The sequence below is a fragment of the Culex pipiens genome, chromosome 1, assembly GCF_016801865.2.
Source record: "Culex pipiens pallens isolate TS chromosome 1, TS_CPP_V2, whole genome shotgun sequence".
NCBI lineage: Eukaryota > Metazoa > Arthropoda > Insecta > Diptera > Culicidae > Culex > Culex pipiens.
Genome location: NC_068937.1, coordinates 84,448,538 through 84,466,666, shown reverse-complemented (window position 1 = coordinate 84,466,666; position 18,129 = coordinate 84,448,538). Strand labels below are relative to the sequence as shown.

The 18,129-nt window shown below is 34.5% G+C and overlaps 2 protein-coding genes across 7 annotated transcripts in view; one reads left to right on the top strand and one right to left on the bottom strand.

Moving 5' to 3' along the window:
- Positions 1 to 11,225, bottom strand: part of LOC120424948 (U1 small nuclear ribonucleoprotein C) — a 30,505-nt gene extending 19,280 nt beyond the window's left edge. For 4 of the 5 annotated variants that reach the window (XR_005606443.2, XR_005606444.2, XR_005606442.2 and 1 more), the window contains exons 1-2: positions 10,998 to 11,224; positions 10,614 to 10,927 (exon numbers count right to left, since the gene is read on the bottom strand). Coding sequence is in view for 2 of the 5 variants with exons in the window: in XM_039589259.2 (XP_039445193.1) it covers positions 10,614 to 10,927; positions 10,998 to 11,096 (413 nt within the window). In the remaining 3 variants the exon portion in view is untranslated. Of the gene's footprint in view, positions 1 to 10,613; positions 10,928 to 10,997 lie in introns of all 5 variants that reach the window. The other variant, XM_052706164.1, reaches the window with a different exon arrangement.
- Positions 11,226 to 12,853: 1,628 nt separating this feature from the next.
- On the top strand, positions 12,854 to 16,557 carry LOC120424947 (deoxynucleoside kinase). Of its 2 annotated transcripts, none has more exons than XM_039589257.2 (5): positions 12,854 to 13,067; positions 13,546 to 13,879; positions 14,831 to 14,949; positions 15,009 to 15,160; positions 15,218 to 16,557. In XM_039589257.2, the coding sequence occupies exons 1-5, from the start codon at positions 13,046 to 13,048 to the stop codon at positions 15,368 to 15,370; spliced, it is 780 nt and encodes a 259-aa protein (XP_039445191.1). In that variant the 5' UTR covers positions 12,854 to 13,045; the 3' UTR covers positions 15,371 to 16,557. The 2 variants fall into 2 exon arrangements, with proteins under 2 accessions (XP_039445191.1, XP_039445192.1); XM_039589258.2 differs by lacking the exon at positions 12,854 to 13,067 and adding an exon at positions 13,306 to 13,485.
- Positions 16,558 to 18,129: the final 1,572 nt, after the last annotated feature.

Below are 18,129 nucleotides of genomic sequence, written 5' to 3'. Positions count from 1 at the left end.
CCCAAGAAATCGTTCCCTCTTCTTTGTTCTGCTATTCGTAAAGCTGTTTCTTGACCCCTTTCCTTCCGATCAACGTACTAGCCTATACCCTGTAGATTTAAAATTGTATTTTTGTTTGAACACACCGTGCTCAAACTCAACCCACTTCAAAGAATCATCTCTGCGGTAAACTTTACGCAGTAGGCCTCATCACTTTCACATTTGTGATTTTTCAGTGCATTCTTTTGCGATGCAATGGCGCACTACAAGTGTTCATAAATGACAAGAAGAAGGCTACTCGTATTCTAACCTAAGGCTTTCTCCAGGATTCCTTCGAAAGATTGTCTGCGCTAGGGTTTGATTAGATTAGATTAGATTAGAAAAGAGAAAATGACCCTTCTGCATAACTGCTATAACTAGACGATTCGAAAAAAACATTAAATTTCGCCTAAAATGACATCCCCGATTTTTTTTTACAATCGAAAACTGGCAGAAGCTTGGAAACTATTTTTGTTTTTGCTTTGATTAATTTTTTTTTCATTCCGAGTAGGGGAATTTCTTGTATGTTTGGAAGGTTAAGTACTCGCTCCTAACAATTCCATACAATTTCAGAGTTTTTTTTGAATAGGTCCTATAAACATATGGAAGACAATAGCTTATTGGACCTTTTTAAAAAAACTCAAGAATTGAGTACTAAAATGAAGCTTGAATTTGTGATATTATTGCTCACAACGATAAAGCTTATTTATCTTAGTACTATGACCCGTTGTACGACTGCAAAGGATTTGAAATAGATTTTTAAATTAATTTTGAAAAGTTAACTTCGCGGCCCTTCTTGACAGGTAAGGTTCTACTTGACAGCTTGTTCCAAGGGGACCATAGTTGATCTATCGAAAAAATGTTGTCTTGTCAATATATTTTTTGCATTGAAATTAATAAAAAGTGATCAGAAACGGGGTTTAATCGTGTTTTCACCGTCGTACATAAAAATTTACATAGGGCTTTAGGACCCTAATAGATGGGGAGAATGGGGAGAGCACCCAAACCTCTTTCTACTCTAAGGGCATCTCCACCCCATGTTTAAACTGACGACCTTTGGATGCGAGTCCAACCGCCGCCAGCGATTCCACCGGAGTAGGCTTGGTTTGGTGTGTTGTTTGTACTTATGGCATGGAGACGACTCCTACACCTGGAATGACTTAACGGCCTAACAACAACCAAGGCCGGGACCGACATTTTACTTCCTCATCCGATGGAAGGTTGGAGCAGATGGGAATCGAACACAGAATCATCCGCTTACAAAGCGGACAGCGTAACCATTCGGCCACGCACTGCCACATTTATTTATAGGACCTAATAAAAAAGTCAAAAACTATTCATTGAAACTTGCTTGCTAGCTTTATATTGAGCTATGTATCACTCGATTTAAGTTGGAAGCGCTTTTTATGAGCTATAATTAAACGTCAAAGTGTTGATATCGTCGCTTGTGTGCTATCCTGTGACACGTCCTTTTTTTTACAGCAGACATATCACAAGATAGCACACAAGTGACGATATGTCAACATTAGGAGCGCGATAGAGTTAGATGCTGTTCCCCTATGTACGCCATCATATCGGGCGTTCAATTTTACATAAAAGTCCCTTTGTCAATTCATCACCATCTAAGGCTGTAAATTATTTGAAACAAGTCTTTTTCGAAAGCTCTAAACTAAAAGGTTTTTTCGTCACGAGATATCGAAAAATTGATCGCTCAGTTCCTCCGGTTGGAATAAGATGTGTTGAAAACATCCATTGTAAATCCAGGAAAAACGTCAAATAGAGCTTTATGACGGTTTCGCGTACGCACACTAGCGCGCCAATTGACTTTGTTGGCGGGACAAAATTTAACCTACATCTTGTTCGTGTACGTATACGCAATACATGCGCACGTAGATATTTACCTCTATTGACAAAAAAGTGTTTTTTGCAAACTGTGGAAAACGCACATAAAAAATAAAAAAGTCATTTTTCTAGGTAATTTTGAAAAAGTGTTTTTGGGATAAAGCCATTTTTAAGTTAAATTATTCAACAAAATTGTCTTTTTAATTTTTAAATATAGTGTCCATGTTTAAAAAAAGCAGCAGATAAAAAAAACAAAAAAAATACTGTAAAATTAGCTTTTTTGAATTTGTTGATCCGACCTTTTTTTAACTTACAAAGAATGAAAATTACAAAAATCAGTTGCAAAGTAACCGCCGAATATACAAGTCGCATTCTCAACACCAGTCCGCAGTTTGTGTGCGCGTCGCCGCTTTTTCAAAATGTGCACCGTAGACAAAAACAGTGTGGTTCTGGATTTTTGTCAACTCCAAAACCAACCAAGCCCAAAGCTTGTAAAAAAATTTCTCGCAGACCTTCAAGTAAACCAAGAAAACTTGCGAGCATTGCAATTATGCAATAGAAGAAGAATAGCCGTGCTGCAGTTCGCCAACTCAGCAATGGCCTCGTCCATCATCGACAAACCTCTGGTATATCAGGGTTGCAAAATTCCGATTTACCTGGACAACAACGCTACGGAAGTTCATGTGCTTGACCTACCCTTAGGCATAAGCAATGATGACGTAGCCAAAGTGATGAGTAAATACGGCGAAATTTTGACCATCTCCAACGATCGCTGGATTAACTTCTTCCCAGGAATCCCAAATGTAGTTCGGACCCTGCGGATGTTGCTGAAACAGCCAACGCCGAAATAAATTATAGGCAAAAAGTCGCTTTGCAAACTCAAAGCAAAGAACAAAAAATGTGCGGATTCAAGTAAAAAGGTGAACCAAAAAAGCACTACACAACCGATTGAACCTGAGCCAAGCAGCAGCAGAAAAAGCAACAACAGTAAACCAGACCAAAATGCATTGCAAACAAGTGAAATTGCCGAAGAATCTAACGTCGTCGATCTAACGATTGATTCGAGACCGTGCTTTCTAAGCACACTCGCAAATCCCGGAAGCGCTTGCAAGCATATTTGGACGCGGATTACGACTTAACAACAAAACGAAGAGAGATGGCTGAAGAAGAAACAACAGATGAAGAAGATGCAGATGCCATACAAGCAAAATATTATTGGAATAAGTGTTATGAGTTAACTGTTAAATCCTCGAAGGAAGAGTAAAAGTAAATCTTTCCCAGTTCCTGAGGGGAACACCCTTGAAGAGTATCGGGGCCGGCATTTACAAAGCGGATTCAGTGGCAATTTCATTCTCAACTTAATGTTAACATGTTAAGGTTTTATGTTAACATTCCATAGGTCGCCTCCCTAAGGTGTCGTGATAAGGTCCAGTTTGTGACGATACACTACCTTCCCTTTACTAAGCAATCGAATCCAGAAGGGAAAAGATCACCAGTTATGTTGGTCCGAGCCGGGATTTGAAGAGGACGAAGATAAAAGTGAAGAACTTGATAAGTTAAGATCCAAATTTGCCCGTAAATATTTGAAACTAAGACAGAAATCGTTAGAAAAAAGGCATGGTAACAAGTATTGAAATATAGCCAGACAAGTGATCTAAAACTTTGTAAACATTCCTCTTCTACTATCCAGATTTTCTAAGTTCTACACAATCGACCCTCAATTTTCAACCGACGATATCTTGGAAATAATTGATCAGGTTTTAAATGTTACAAAATGAAACTTGGGTGAAATTGTCTTACCTCCTTGAAATAGTAGTTTATGCAACAAGTTGCAAAAAGAAGATTTTTCAGCATGAGTCGTACATTTATCGAACGAGGTTCACCGAGTTGGATAAATACGACGAGTGATGAAAAAATCAAGTTTTGCAACGAGTTCCATACAACATTTTTTGCAATTCCGAATAACACTCTTTGAACAGAACTAAAAGTCAAATGTCCATATATTTAAGGGATTCAGGGTTGTTACGGGAGAGTCGAAAAAAATCCGCGCCAAATCCGCGCCGACCTCAAACCCGAAACCGCGCCAAATCCGCGCCATATAAAAAATATCGCGACCAACATTTAATAATTGACAAAGAATTTGATTAAAAAAAACAAACTCGTTTTATGTTTAAAGACTCCAAAAGAATGAAAGCAACAAATCCATTTAAAAAAAAAACTCAAGAGACGGTCAAGGAAGGGTCATGAAAAAATCTACAAAAATACAATATTTAAAAACCTGAAAAAAATTACTTCAAACTATAAGCTTAAAAATAAATCAAAATCTAAAATATTAATATGATAAAATTTTAAATTTTGAAGGTCTAAAAAGTCAAAATCTACGAATTTTTATACAGTTTGTATTCCAATTTTCTCGCTAAAATTTAACTCCGAAAGAAATTTCATTTCCGATATTTTAAATATTGTCTTATCATAATTTCAAAATCTCTAACATAAAATATGACTTCAAAAATTGTGGCATTCAAGAATTTAAGAATTTAAAAAGTTAAGAATTTAAGAATTTAAGAATTTAAGAATTTAAAAATTTAAAAAATTTAGGAATTTAAGAATTTAAGAATTTAAGAATTTAAGAACTTAAGAATTTAAGAATTTAAGAATTTAAGAATTTAAGAATTTAAGAATTTAAGAATTTAAGAATTTAAGAATTTAAGAATTTAAGAATTTAAGAATTTAAGAATTTAAGAATTTAAGAATTTAAGAATTTAAGAATTTAAGAATTTAAGAATTTAAGAATTTAAGAATTTAAGAATTTAAGAATTTAAGAATTTAAGAATTTAAGAATTTAAGAATTTAAGAATTTAAGAATTTAAGAATTTAAGAATTTAAGAATTTAAGAATTTAAGAATTTAAGAATTTAAGAATTTAAGAATTTAAGAATTTAAGAATTTAAGAATTTAAGAATTTAAGAATTTAAGAATTTAAGAATTTAAGAATTTAAGAATTTAAGAATTTAAGAATTTAAGAATTTAAGAATTTAAGAATTTAAGAATTTAAGAATTTAAGAATTTAAGAATTTAAGAATTTAAGAATTTAAGAATTTAAGAATTTAAGAATTTAAGAATTTAAGAATTTAAGAATTTAAGAATTTAAGAATTTAAGAATTTAAGAATTTAAGAATTTAAGAATTTAAGAATTAAAGAATTAAAGAATTAAAGAATTAAAGAATTAAAGAATTAAAGAATTTAAGAATTTAAGAATTTAAGAATTTAAGAATTTAAGAATTTAAGAATTTAAGAATTTAAGAATTTAAGAATTTAAGAATTTAAGAATTTAAGAATTTAAGAATTTAAGAATTTAAGAATTTAAGAATTTAAGAATTTAAGAATTTAAGAATTTAAGAATTTAAGAATTTAAGAATTTAAGAATTTAAGAATTTAAGAATTTAAGAATTTAAGAATTTAAGAATTTAAGAATTTAAGAATTTAAGAATTTAAGAATTTAAGAATTTAAGAATTTAAGAATTTAAGAATTTAAGAATTTAAGAATTTAAGAATTTAAGAATTTAAGAATTTAAGAATTTAAGAATTTAAGAATTTAAGAATTTAAGAATTTAAGAATTTAAGAATTTAAGAATTTAAGAATTTAAGAATTTAAGAATTTAAGAATTTAAGAATTTAAGAATTTAAGAATTTAAGAATTTAAGAATTTAAGAATTTAAGAATTTAAGAATTTAAGAATTTAAGAATTTAAGAATTTAAGAATTTAAGAATTTAAGAATTTAAGAATTTAAGAATTTAAGAATTTAAGAATTTAAGAATTTAAGAATTTAAGAATTTAAGAATTTAAGAATTTAAGAATTTAAGAATTTAAGAATTTAAGAATTTAAGAATTTAAGAATTTAAGAATTTAAGAATTTAAGAATTTAAGAATTTAAGAATTTAAGAATTTAAGAATTTAAGAATTTAAGAATTTAAGAATTTAAGAATTTAAGAATTTAAGAATTTAAGAATTTAAGAATTTAAGAATTTAAGAATTTAAGAATTTAAGAATTTAAGAATTTAAGAATTTAAGAATTTAAGAATTTAAGAATTTAAGAATTTAAGAATTTAAGAATTTAAGAATTTAAGAATTTAAGAATTTAAGAATTTAAGAATTTAAGAATTTAAGAATTTAAGAATTTAAGAATTTAAGAATTTAAGAATTTAAGAATTTAAGAATTTAAGAATTTAAGAATTTAAGAATTTAAGAATTTAAGAACATAAGAATTTAAGAATTTAAGAATTTAAGAATTTAGGAATTTAAGAATTTAAGAATTTAAGAATTTAAGAATTTAAGAATTTAAGAATTTAAGAATTTAAGAATTTAAGAATTTAAGAATTTAAGAATTTAAGAATTTAAGAATTTAAGAATTTAAGAATTTAAGAATTTAAGAATTTAAGAATTTAAGAATTTAAGAATTTAAGAATTTAAGAATTTAAGAATTTAAGAATTTAAGAATTTAAGAATTTAAGAATTTAAGAATTTAAGAATTTAAGAATTTAAGAATTTAAGAATTTAAGAATTTAAGAATTTAAGAATTTAAGAATTTAAGAATTTAAGAATTTAAGAATTTAAGAATTTAAGAATTTAAGAATTTAAGAATTTAAGAATTTAAGAATTTAAGAATTTAAGAATTTAAGAATTTAAGAATTTAAGAATTTAAGAATTTAAGAATTTAAGAATTTAAGAATTTAAGAATTTAAGAATTTAAGAATTTAAGAATTTAAGAATTTAAGAATTTAAGAATTTAAGAATTTAAGAATTTAAGAATTTAAGAATTTAAGAATTTAAGAACTTAAAAATTTAAGAATTTAAGATTTTTTTTGGATAAAAAAAACTATTAAAACAAAAAAAAATCGAATTTTTGAATTTCTGAAGCTTTGAATTTTGAATGTTTTGATCTTTTAATTTTCGCCAAGGATATTTAAATTTAGAAAAAAAATATTTCTACGGATTAAATCCCGTCTAAAAGTGGAAAGTGGAGGCCAGCTTCTGATACGTCCAATCAAGCTCATATTTGGCGCCCACCAGAACAAACCCCAATAATCGTTTTTGTTACACATTCTAATGTCTGTATCTTCGGGAAAAGTTTGTTATATTTAATTTACAACATTAAAAATTCAATTAATCCAGTATAAAATAAAAAAATAAATAAATCATTACTCAAATCAAAAGAAATTAATTATTTAGAGCCGGAGATGTGAAGAAATGACAAGAAACATATAAAAAATAATTTCTACATAATCTTCATCTTTATTTTTCGACGGTACTAAGAAAATACAAACTAACATTTTCAGAAGAAAATTCTTGCACTCAAAGGAAAAAACAAATTCTGGTAATTCCTGATAATATTTTTCTTAATAACTTGAAAGTAATTCTATCTCTCTCAATTAATTTATTTATCAAAATTGCCATCCGCGCGAAATCCGCGCCTGAGCAAAATTAGCCAGCAAATTCGCGCCAGATCCGCGCTATCCGCGCGAAACGCGCCATCCGCGCGATCCGCGCCGTCCGTAACAACCCTGGGGATTACACACATGTAAATCGGCAAAAATATCAGAGGCTGGTATGAGCACAAATTTAAACTTTTTTTAAATCTGTTTTCAGGGTATTGAAATATACATTTTCATCCGATAACAAAATAAATTTGAGAAGATTTAGTTGCATCTTTGCTGAGATATAGCTATTTGAAGTTAGCAGTTTCAAAAAACGTGTGCCACGATATCTCAACACTGCTTTGACCAAATCCGATCCTGTGTGCATGACGAAGGCCGATTTTCAAAAACTTAATTTAAAAAAAAAAAAAATATTTTTATGTTTTTTAAAAAAAAATCGATAGTTTTTGATTTTTGTATTTTTTAAAAAAGAAAAATTTCAAAATCGGGCTTCGTCATGCACAAGGATTATGTCTTGGGAGTCTTCAACAAAATTTCAGCCAATTTGGTCTATCTCATCTCGAGATATTGTGGCACCCGTAAATCAACTCGGTGTTTAGAGAAAAACGTTCACAAAGTTTGACAGTTCGCTTTGCGCATGGCAAAATTGTGAACTTAAATCGTCTCTTACTCATTTTAGTCACGAAATATCTTCATGAAACTTTCAGGAGTGATTGAAAATTATCTTTTTAATGGATTTAGTGAATGTTCTGTGATATGAAATTTGTGATTTTCTACATGTATGTAACCCCTTAATCAATGAATCGTTTAAACCGGGAACTGTGGTGTAGCGTCAAGCGTGGTTGCCTCTCACCCAGTCAGCCTGGGTTCGATCCCAGAAGGTCCCGGTGGCATTTTTCGAGCCGAGATTTGTCTAATCACGCCTTCCGTCGGATGGGGAAGTAAATGTTGGCCCGGTCTAACATAGAGGTTACCACAATATTCCTATAATTGGTCGCAATGGCTTAAGGCTCTACAAACAACAACCTAGAGGTTAGGTCGTTAGCTCAGTCTAGGTGTAGGAGTCGTCTCCCTGGGTCCTGTCTCGGTGGAGTAAGTAAGTAAGCACGCAAATTTATGCCATTTACTGGCCAAAAAGATCGAATTTAACGCACTTTTGATCATAATTTCTTGCGAGACCATGTCTCACCATTTTGGTAGCACACACATACATACGCAAGATGAGAGGTTGACTGCTTAACGAAAGCCGCCATCAATATCTTTTCACTTGCGCTAACGATTTCAAAGCGCCTAAGATATAAAATTGCTTCCAACTACCGGCAACATGTTCTTTTGAACATTAGTTAGTCACTCACTTGACAAATAATCCCGAAACATGTAAATAATTAGCAAGCGCCATCAAAAAAACAAACGCGCCAAGTCTTTTGACGTTTGAGTTTTGACCACCCATTCCACTCGAAGGCTAAAGAAAACCGAGCGAGAAGCGAAGGCAAATAAAGAACAAAGGGTGGCCACCAACACCACCAACAGCGCTTGTGGTGTTGCCAGGAAACTTTCGCTGAAAATAGAGCTTTATGACGTTTCGCGTACGCACACTAGCGCATCATTTGGTTTTGCTGGCTGACAAAATTTAACCTCACTTTATTTTCGTGTACGACGAGAAATTAAAAGTGAGAGTGTGTGCGTGCAACATGGAGTTAAATATTTCGAAGTGCCATGGGAACCTTCACAGCAACTGCACAGAAAGTTTAACTCCATGTTGCACACACTCTCACTTTTAATTTCTCGATAGAAAAATGGGCGTGGCCCAATGCACTCGACTGATTAGAATGCATTTTTGAAATATTTTTTTTAAATGCTTGTAAAAGGAATAGCATAACTTTTAATAAAAGTGAAAATAAACAGAAATGTTCACAAAAAGTTGCTCTACGTGTTGGTGTACTTGGTTTTAGAAAATTTCAAGGAACACTCCAGATTATCCAGCATCATTCAAACACGATCGCTTATTAGGCTTAAAATGAGTATATTTCCCCTAAGTAGTTTCACGACGGAATCGCAAATAAAATATTTTAAATAGGGCTTAAATGATATTATTTGGTCCTATTGAATTGTAAGTCGGGATTAAAAAATCTGATTTTTTTTTATTTAAGTTTAGAAACTTTAAGGCCGTTGCAAATATTTTCAAAGTTTATGTCGCCCCCCCCCCCCTCAAAATTGGTCTGAAAAATCAGGGGGCAAAAAAATATTTTTCCAAAAACCTTCAAAATTTCCACGAAAATAGAAGTCTAATCAACTGAAAACAATCTAAAATGCATTTTTCTGCATTAATCATCATATTTAGCATATTTGGGCTTGTTTAAAAATGTTTTGATTTTTTATGAAATTCCAATATACAGCACCGTAAAAAAAATATTTTTCGCAAAAAAATAAATTTTCCTCAATACTTAGATATTGTGGAAACTAATGAAGGCAAAACAACTGGACATGTGTATAATGCATTTTAAAACACGTTTTTCAATAAAATGTTGAAACCATGGCTCGTAATTTCAATTTTTATACTTTTTAATTTTTTTTGCTCTCCCCCTCGACTTTGGTCAGAGTCGTGGGACATAAACTTCAAAAAATATTTGCAAAGGCCTAAACACAAGTTTAACTTTTTAACATAAAAAATCTGATCAATGTTTTTTTTTAGGGTCAATTGGGGACATAAAAAACTAACTTTTGGTCATTTTCATCATTTGCAAGACCATCCCAATCACCAAATATTCTATCAGAGCTTAACCAGCCAACATTCTGTCAGAACAGTGAAACATTTCTGCTAAAATGCAGTAAGAATATCCAGCTCTGTGAGAACTCTGCTAGAACCTTGCTAGATCGTCGTGACTGGGATGTCTCAACAACCAAAATGCATGACATAGGGCTTTAGTACCCAATTGCAAATCAAATTGTAGAGAATTTTCTCGGGTATTTTTTTTTAACAAAGATGGACACTATTCTTGAAAAATCGAAAAATGCAATCTTGTTATATCATTTAATTTAAAAATGGCAAAAGTTCATAAATAAATGCAAGTTCATAAATAAATGGGGCATTTTTTTCGATACTTGAAAAAAAAACACTAAATATGTTTTTCAAAAATCCTTGGCCAAACACAAAACCGATGATTTTTTTTTAAGGATCTGTGATAAGCTACGGCAATACAGAAACAACACATCGGTGTAATGTTAGGATAATTAGAGGATCAATCAATTTCTTTTTACAGCACAATAAAAAAAATGCCGACAAACAAATAAAATTTAAAATAAACACAGAGAACTTACGCTTGCGGTGGCGGACCGGTCATCATCGGCGGTCGGTATCCCAGAGTCATTGGATGGTGGTGGGGCGGCATCCCCAGGGGCATCATCATCGGGGGACGCATGGCCAACAGTGGAGGCTGCTGCTGCATGCCGGGAATCATGGGTGGACGCGTAGGAATGCCCATGTTCGGCGGTGGAATGGCCACGTTCGGCGGCTTCGGCGGACCGGCTGTGAACGGGTTCTGTTGGATCTTTCCGGCCTTGTATGCCGCGGTGGTTGCATCAATTAGGTGCTGAGCTTGCGTTTCCATCCACTTTTGATAGTAGAATTTTACCTAAAATGATTGGATCAGTCAGGTTAAACTTAAACAATATTTATAAATAATGTTGAAAGCTAAACTTTACGTTGTCCTTGTGCTTTCGGCCGGTGCAATGGGTTTTACGCACGCTGGGTGAGTCATGGGTCAGGTAAGTATCGCAATAGTCGCAGTAGTATTTCGGCATTTTTTATTCGCTTTGGTTCAAAATTTCAAGATAAAGCAATCAGTTCAATCTGAAAAACTCGAGAAAATTTACGAGCGTCCGCTTTTTACTGTTTACAAACTTCAACTTATTCCGCTACCACAAATGACAGTTGAAATTGTCATTTCATGCCTCGTTACATATATCACTCAAAATAATCCACACGTTGATGCTACCTGAAAAATCACGTAACCACGATTTTCCCCTCGCTAGGCCTGTTTTACGTGACACACGTAAAAATAATGTGAAAGTGTACTGGCAAAAAAAAAATTTTCACGTTGAAGTTACGTGAAAAACCATATAGTATTTTTCCACTAAGTTTTTCCATGTAGCTTTGATGTGTTTTGAAATGTAACTTCAACGTGACTCGAGTGCGCCATTCGGCCAAATATCTACGTGATTATTTTAGTGTGAAAATTGAGTGCGTCCAGTTAAGACGTGCTGTCGGATTTGTGTCCGTAAAATTTGATTGCAATTGAACGGTAAGTTGAATTAAGCTAGAATTATTTTATTAATAATTTATAATATTTTTCTTGCAGAATCCGATCCTTGTGAACAGCATCTTTTTTTCCGGTAGCCACTGAAATGTTAGCCCCGTTTTTACATTAGTGGCCGGTGCTACCGTGGTGTTTGACGCCACCGAAAATATCACGGACATGGCCAGTTCATGTACGCGGTCGTGTTCGGGTTGGACCTTTTCGTAGCGTACCACAAGCTGGGCATCAACTGGAGTTCGACGACGTATGCCCAAACAACACGACCATCTACGACAACGATTTCGAACCAGGTTCCCGTGCGACCATGGTGGCCAGTGGAATCAGCTAGCGTCGATTGAACATCCTCCTGCTCGGCCACATTAGCGATGTGGCCAAACGCAACGCAGCCGAACTGGAGCAGCACTCAAACATGGTTCCCTGGACATCAGTCTGCTGCGATCGATCGATGATCGCTGGTGCACAAAGATAGGAGCATCGACATGGCTGGGCTAGGCAGAAGGTCACCCGCGATCTTTTTGAATTAGTGGCAAAAGGTGAAATCACCCCGAAGAAATTTATTAGTTAATAAACGAAATGAGCTTTAGCAATTACTCCTTATTTCTTCTTATTTCCATTCGAAAAAAATATTAAATACTACAACCATAAAAATCGTATCAAGAATCATATAATGTTTACTACAGCAAGCACGTAGAATTCATCAATCGATTCATATAGCTTCTACGTGTGAAACACGTAGAAACAATGTGAAATGATCTGGCCAAGTATATTCCGTTTCTACTAGAGCCACCTCGTAGAAGTTACGTGAAAAGTTTAGTGGAAGAATACCACATAGCTTTTCACGTAACTTCAATGTGAATATTTTTTTGAGTGTATATGTATTTAATAATGTATGTAAACTAGGAAATCCTTTTGTACGTACACGTAAATGTTACATGTTCTTTTTCCATTTGATACCATTCAAATACAATAAAATTTATTGAACAAATAATTAATGCACTTTGCACTGTAACTGAAAATCGCACTTTGCTGTGTTCGTTTTCGCACTTTTTCATACGATTTTTTCAGTTCGACTACGATAACACAAAAAAGTGTAATCGTAGTTGTACTGAAAAAATCGTATGGGGAGGTGCGAATACGAACTCAGCAAAAGTGCGATTTTCAGTTACAGTGTGGGTACGCGTGTTTATAGTGCACGGACACTCACATTATTTTCACTGGGGTATAAAATGTCTTTTGATGGTATCAGTTGAAAACAAAAAAAACATCTGTATGAAGGCAGCATAAAACTGAACAGAATAAATATACAATAGCTGTTTTATAAAGTTTAAGAACAACAAGTTTTGTAAGTTTCAATAAGTTATTCAAACAGGTCGTCGGCAAGTGAGGTGTTTGAACAAATTGATATGTTGTAACCTGTTCGCGAGTAAGCTGAAAATGTTAGCAAACGTTTTGTTTCGTAAGTATTTTTCTGTTTTTCTTACAAACAACCTATAATGATAGAAGTCAGAAATCACGTTTATTCGAGATATTTGTTTCGCAGAAACGTGAATTTTTTTTTGTAAACAAACCAGGCACTTGACTCACTTACCAACTATCTTAGACACGAACCTTTTCACTAAATTTAAGAAGTCATATTTTTAGCACCGGGTGCCCGGTTTATTTTTAGGTTCGCGCTAAAAACTTTGGAAAAAGCCGCGAAAATCACATTCACTCGAAACCTCCCGGGCTGTGTAAAACAGCCTCGCGTTTTCATTTCTCCGGACTCCGTCGTGGTCATCCCGTGACTTTCCCTTGACAAAAGTGCCTTCTGCACTTGATCGTGTGTTTAAAGTTTAATGATTGTGTGATTATTTAGGTTTTTGTGTTATAATTTTGTGGGTGTTTAAAAAATGTCATGTTTTTATTCCAAGTTTAATTGTAAATTTTAATTTTAGGACGTGGCTTTTTGAACATGGCGTCTGCATCTGAAAAGCTGGGTATGCGAGGAAACAAGCCGTTCACAGTTTTCATCGAGGGTAACATCGGTAGCGGGAAAACGACCTTCCTGAACCACTTTCAAAAGTTCCAGGACCGCGTTTGCCTGCTGACGGAGCCGGTGGAAAAATGGCGCGATTGTGGCGGTGTGAACCTGCTCGACCTGATGTACAAGGAGCCCAATCGTTGGGCTATGCCCTTCCAGACTTACGTGACCTTAACGATGCTGAACGCCCACCAGCTTCAAACTGATAAGAGTATCAAACTTATGGAAAGATCGATGTTCAGTGCAAGGTAAATAATTACTGGAGCAACATTTGAAAAGGGCGGTACGACATTGCTATTATGGCATTTCTTCCCATTTAAACAAGTGTAATGAAAGGCCACTCTGGAACCGATTAACGATATGTGAAAAACGCCATCATCCGACATAATAATCCTATAGTCTATGCTCAGTGCAAGGGTTGTTCATGAGGTGATTTTTGTGTGAGGTAACAGATTGGTTCATGAAAATTCGTGTATGACACAATTGTCTTCAGTAAATTTCTGAGTCTAGAGTGTAAACGTATGAAATGTACACATGGAGTTGACGTTGTGTAGAACTACGCATGGTTTATAATGAGAGTAAAACTAAAAGGAGCAAACTGGTCAGTATTAAATCTGAAGTACCTGAGTGATACCTGAAGTGCTTAGCCACGCGGGTTCGAAATCTAGACAATCAGGAACGATGCTATGATAAACTTTTTAAACGACGTTCAAGTGGTTTGCGGGTGTTGAAGATGAAGCTTTCCAAATTCCTTTGATTGGTAAACGGAAATAAAACCTCACCACACTATGTTGATTCTTAGGCCCAAACGATTACATCAATGTTGTTTTTTATGTTTGATTCTGAAACTGACCAACGATATATAGACCGTGGCACGACGGCATTGGGGGAACTGCGGAAGTACTGCAGTTACTCACTGGTTACAGTTACTGGTAAACGTTGTCAATCTATGCTGCAATCGTTTCCATTTTGATCAGTCTTAATTAATTTGTGAGAGCATTCAATATTCCCTACCGATTGTAGATTGTAGATCAAGTATATAATACAGAATCAGTTTTATTTAGAAGACATGTTGCAATAAACGCTATCGAAAATATAAGTTCGAAATCTTTGGAGGCATTTTTAGTGGAAAGTGGCAGTAGTTCTTTCGGTACATTTCAGTTACACAATTTGTTTCAATTATTATTGTTTTTGTGCAGATATTGTTTCGTGGAAAACATGTTGGCCAGTGGAAGTTTACATCAAGGGATGTATAATATTCTACAAGAATGGTACGAGTTTATTCATGCAAACATTCATATCCAGGCTGATTTAATAGGTAAGTAACAAATCATTGTGGAGTACTTCTTTATTAAAAGCGTTGAATTGTATCCACAGTTTACCTGAGAACGAGTCCGGAAGTGGTGTACGAAAGGATGATGAAGCGTGCCCGCTCGGAGGAGAGTTGTGTGCCGCTCAAGTATCTTCAAGAACTGCACGAGCTGCACGAAAATTGGCTCATCCACGGAAGCTTCCCCCGAGCAGCGCCGGTAAAAATCAAATTCTACTGACTCCTTCTCTCAGGATTCAAACATGTAATATTACAGGTTTTGGTGCTGGATGCCGATCTGGACCTGAACAACATTAGTTCCGAATACAAACGATCGGAAACGAGCATCCTGAAGCCGATCCTGATAGAAAACACCAACCAACATCCCATCCTTGCGTCACCCAGTAAACGAACGAGAACGGAGATGTAGACGAGGATTTGACAAATTCGTATTTATAACTTATATTTTTTTTTTGAATATAAATAGATAGATTTTATGTTTAGGGAATAATTACATTTGTATGCATCACAAAGTAACCACTTAGCATAATAATACATAATGAAAAAAGTGCTCTAAATAAATTAACGAGCCAAAGAAGCAAAAATTAATAAAGTTATTGCAAACGCAACTAACTCACCTTTAATAATAGCCACAACGAAGCTGACGTGGACGCCACTGATGGGACAATTACAAAGACTTCTAACTTAACTTCACCTTAAAATTAATGTAATATTTTCTCAATTCATCAAATTATCTTCAAACGGACATCCTGGTGGCGGTTACGTCACTTCGCGCAACATACAGCCACAGTACACCCAGTACGAAACCCAGTATGATCAGCTTTCTAAAATGATATCTCCAAATTACACATAGTTACACAGCCGTGTCATGGCGCGATGCTTTGACGCGATACCGGTGACACACAATCCATATCTCCAGTGGTAGAGTTAAGTCCTAGGTTAAGGAACGTACTTTAATTCTTTTTTGTACTTCCTACTGTGTTTGTTTGTGCGGTTAGTTTGTAGGAATCTTTAACCTCCGAATAATATTTCCACATTTTATATATCATATTGATTTCGTTCGCGACTAGGAAATATTACCTATCTATAGCTTTGTGCAATATGAAGGAAAAGTCAGTGAAATCGCTGCCGATCGTGCACATGGCGTCATAACCGGATTCAGTTTGTTTCATATGTTTTGCAGAAGATCAGGAAAAAGACTTGTGGAGCATCATTTTTAAAGGGCGCATGAGCATTTTGACAGCTAGAACTTTTTTTTTTGCTAATTCCGAGACAATAGGCAACTTTTTAATAAAAGACGCATTGTGAAAGGTAAGTGAGGAGATACTCCGAATTTTGTGGAAAAAAAACTAAATCCTGAGAACTGGCTAATTTTTCTATCCTATCGTGATGATTATGCGTCATTTTCTCGCGTTGCTCCAAAATTTACTTTATAATATATTCATTCCGGTGAAAATAAAGCTTTTTCGTTAAAATAACTTAGAACATAAGCACAGTGTTAAATGGGAAAATTTTAACTAGGGATGAATACTTAAAAATTCTGCTGATCACTGTAGTATGTAAAATCTAATAAAAATGAACAAACAATATTTCAAATTTTCGTGTTTTCATTCATTACACTTAAGGAGCCATTACACTAACGCAAACAAACAAACAAATACAGCCATCCCACATATTCGGAACGGTTTACAGATCGGCCAATGCTCAAAAAATCATAGCAGATTGATCATTGAACTTAATAATTCGCTTTTACCTTCATTTGAAAGCTTTTCTTGAGATCTTTCGAATGATGTATCGAACAACAGCAAATTTTAACTTTTATATCAAGTTTTTGAAGAAAAACTTTGACCCTTGAAATCCACAAATTCGGAACACTTTTTTCTTACGGATGTAAACAAACTTTGGTTCTCTCCGTGAGTACATAATTTTTAAAAAATAATGACTTCTCGCACTGAAACCAACGAAACTCAAGCTAAGTGATGTTTTATAAGTGGTCTGATAACTTTTTTTGTGAAAATATCAGTTAAATTCAGGTGTTCCACAATTGTGGGAGGCACAATAACATCCCACAATTATGGAACAGGCAATTTGGAGGCAGTGTTTTGCTGCTCTGAATAAAATAGTCTTGAAATTAGGGTTTTGTTCAAAAAGTACTAACTTTACTAGTGAAATAGCAAGAGAATGTCCAAATAAAGGTCCTAAAAATAGTAGGGTCGACAAAAAAGCTGCATTTGCCATGTTATTGATAAATTATCACAAAAGTGTTCCGAATTTGTGGGTGTTCCGAATATGTGGGATGACTGTACGGCACTTTTTGGTGTTTAACAGTATCCCAAACTGGCAAACATGGCGAAATTTATTTATCTTCTTCTTCGTCTTGAACAGACTGTTTCCTAACAGCTAATTAATTTCTTAAAACTATCTTTCGTCATATTTAAAACAAAACGGTCAGAAACTACATTAAACAAACGACAGCATACATCAAATGGTTGGTTGTGTCCATACACAGTATGGTGCACAGATAGACGAAACATAGACGGATTTCGACGAAGATTACGTGGTGGAACATAAACGATCAGAAGTTGAGACAATTTTTGACAGTCCAGCCTTTTCGTCAAAATATCGAAGATAAACAGCTGCTGCATCCTCTGTCTCCTCTTCAACAGCGTGTCCAGCCCCAACAGACGACGGCGATCCTCGATTGATGTCTGCTCCGGCGGATTCCTCCACGGCAGCGTGCGTAATGCTAGCCGCACAAACGCGCGTTGCACCCTCTCCAACCTGGCGATGTGTACATTGTGATATGGTGCCCACACCTGGGCAGCATACTCCAACTGGCTTCTAACTAGGGCGCTGTACAGAGCTTTTAGAGCGTGGATGTCTTTGAAGGCAGTCGTGTTTCTTCGGATGAAACCAATTGTAGCAAACGCCTTAGCCGTGACGGAAGTGATATGCTCGTTGAAAGTCAGCTTTCTGTCAAGAGTAACGCCAAGATCCTTAACAGAAGACACCCGGTCTAGCAAGGATATTCCCATCATGTAGGCGTGCGTGATTGGGCGCAGCTTACGGTCGAATGTAATTACTTGACACTTTTTTGCGTTGGCCTCCATCCCGTTTTGATCGCACCACCTCATGAGCGAATCAATGTCACTTTGGAGAGCCAGGCAA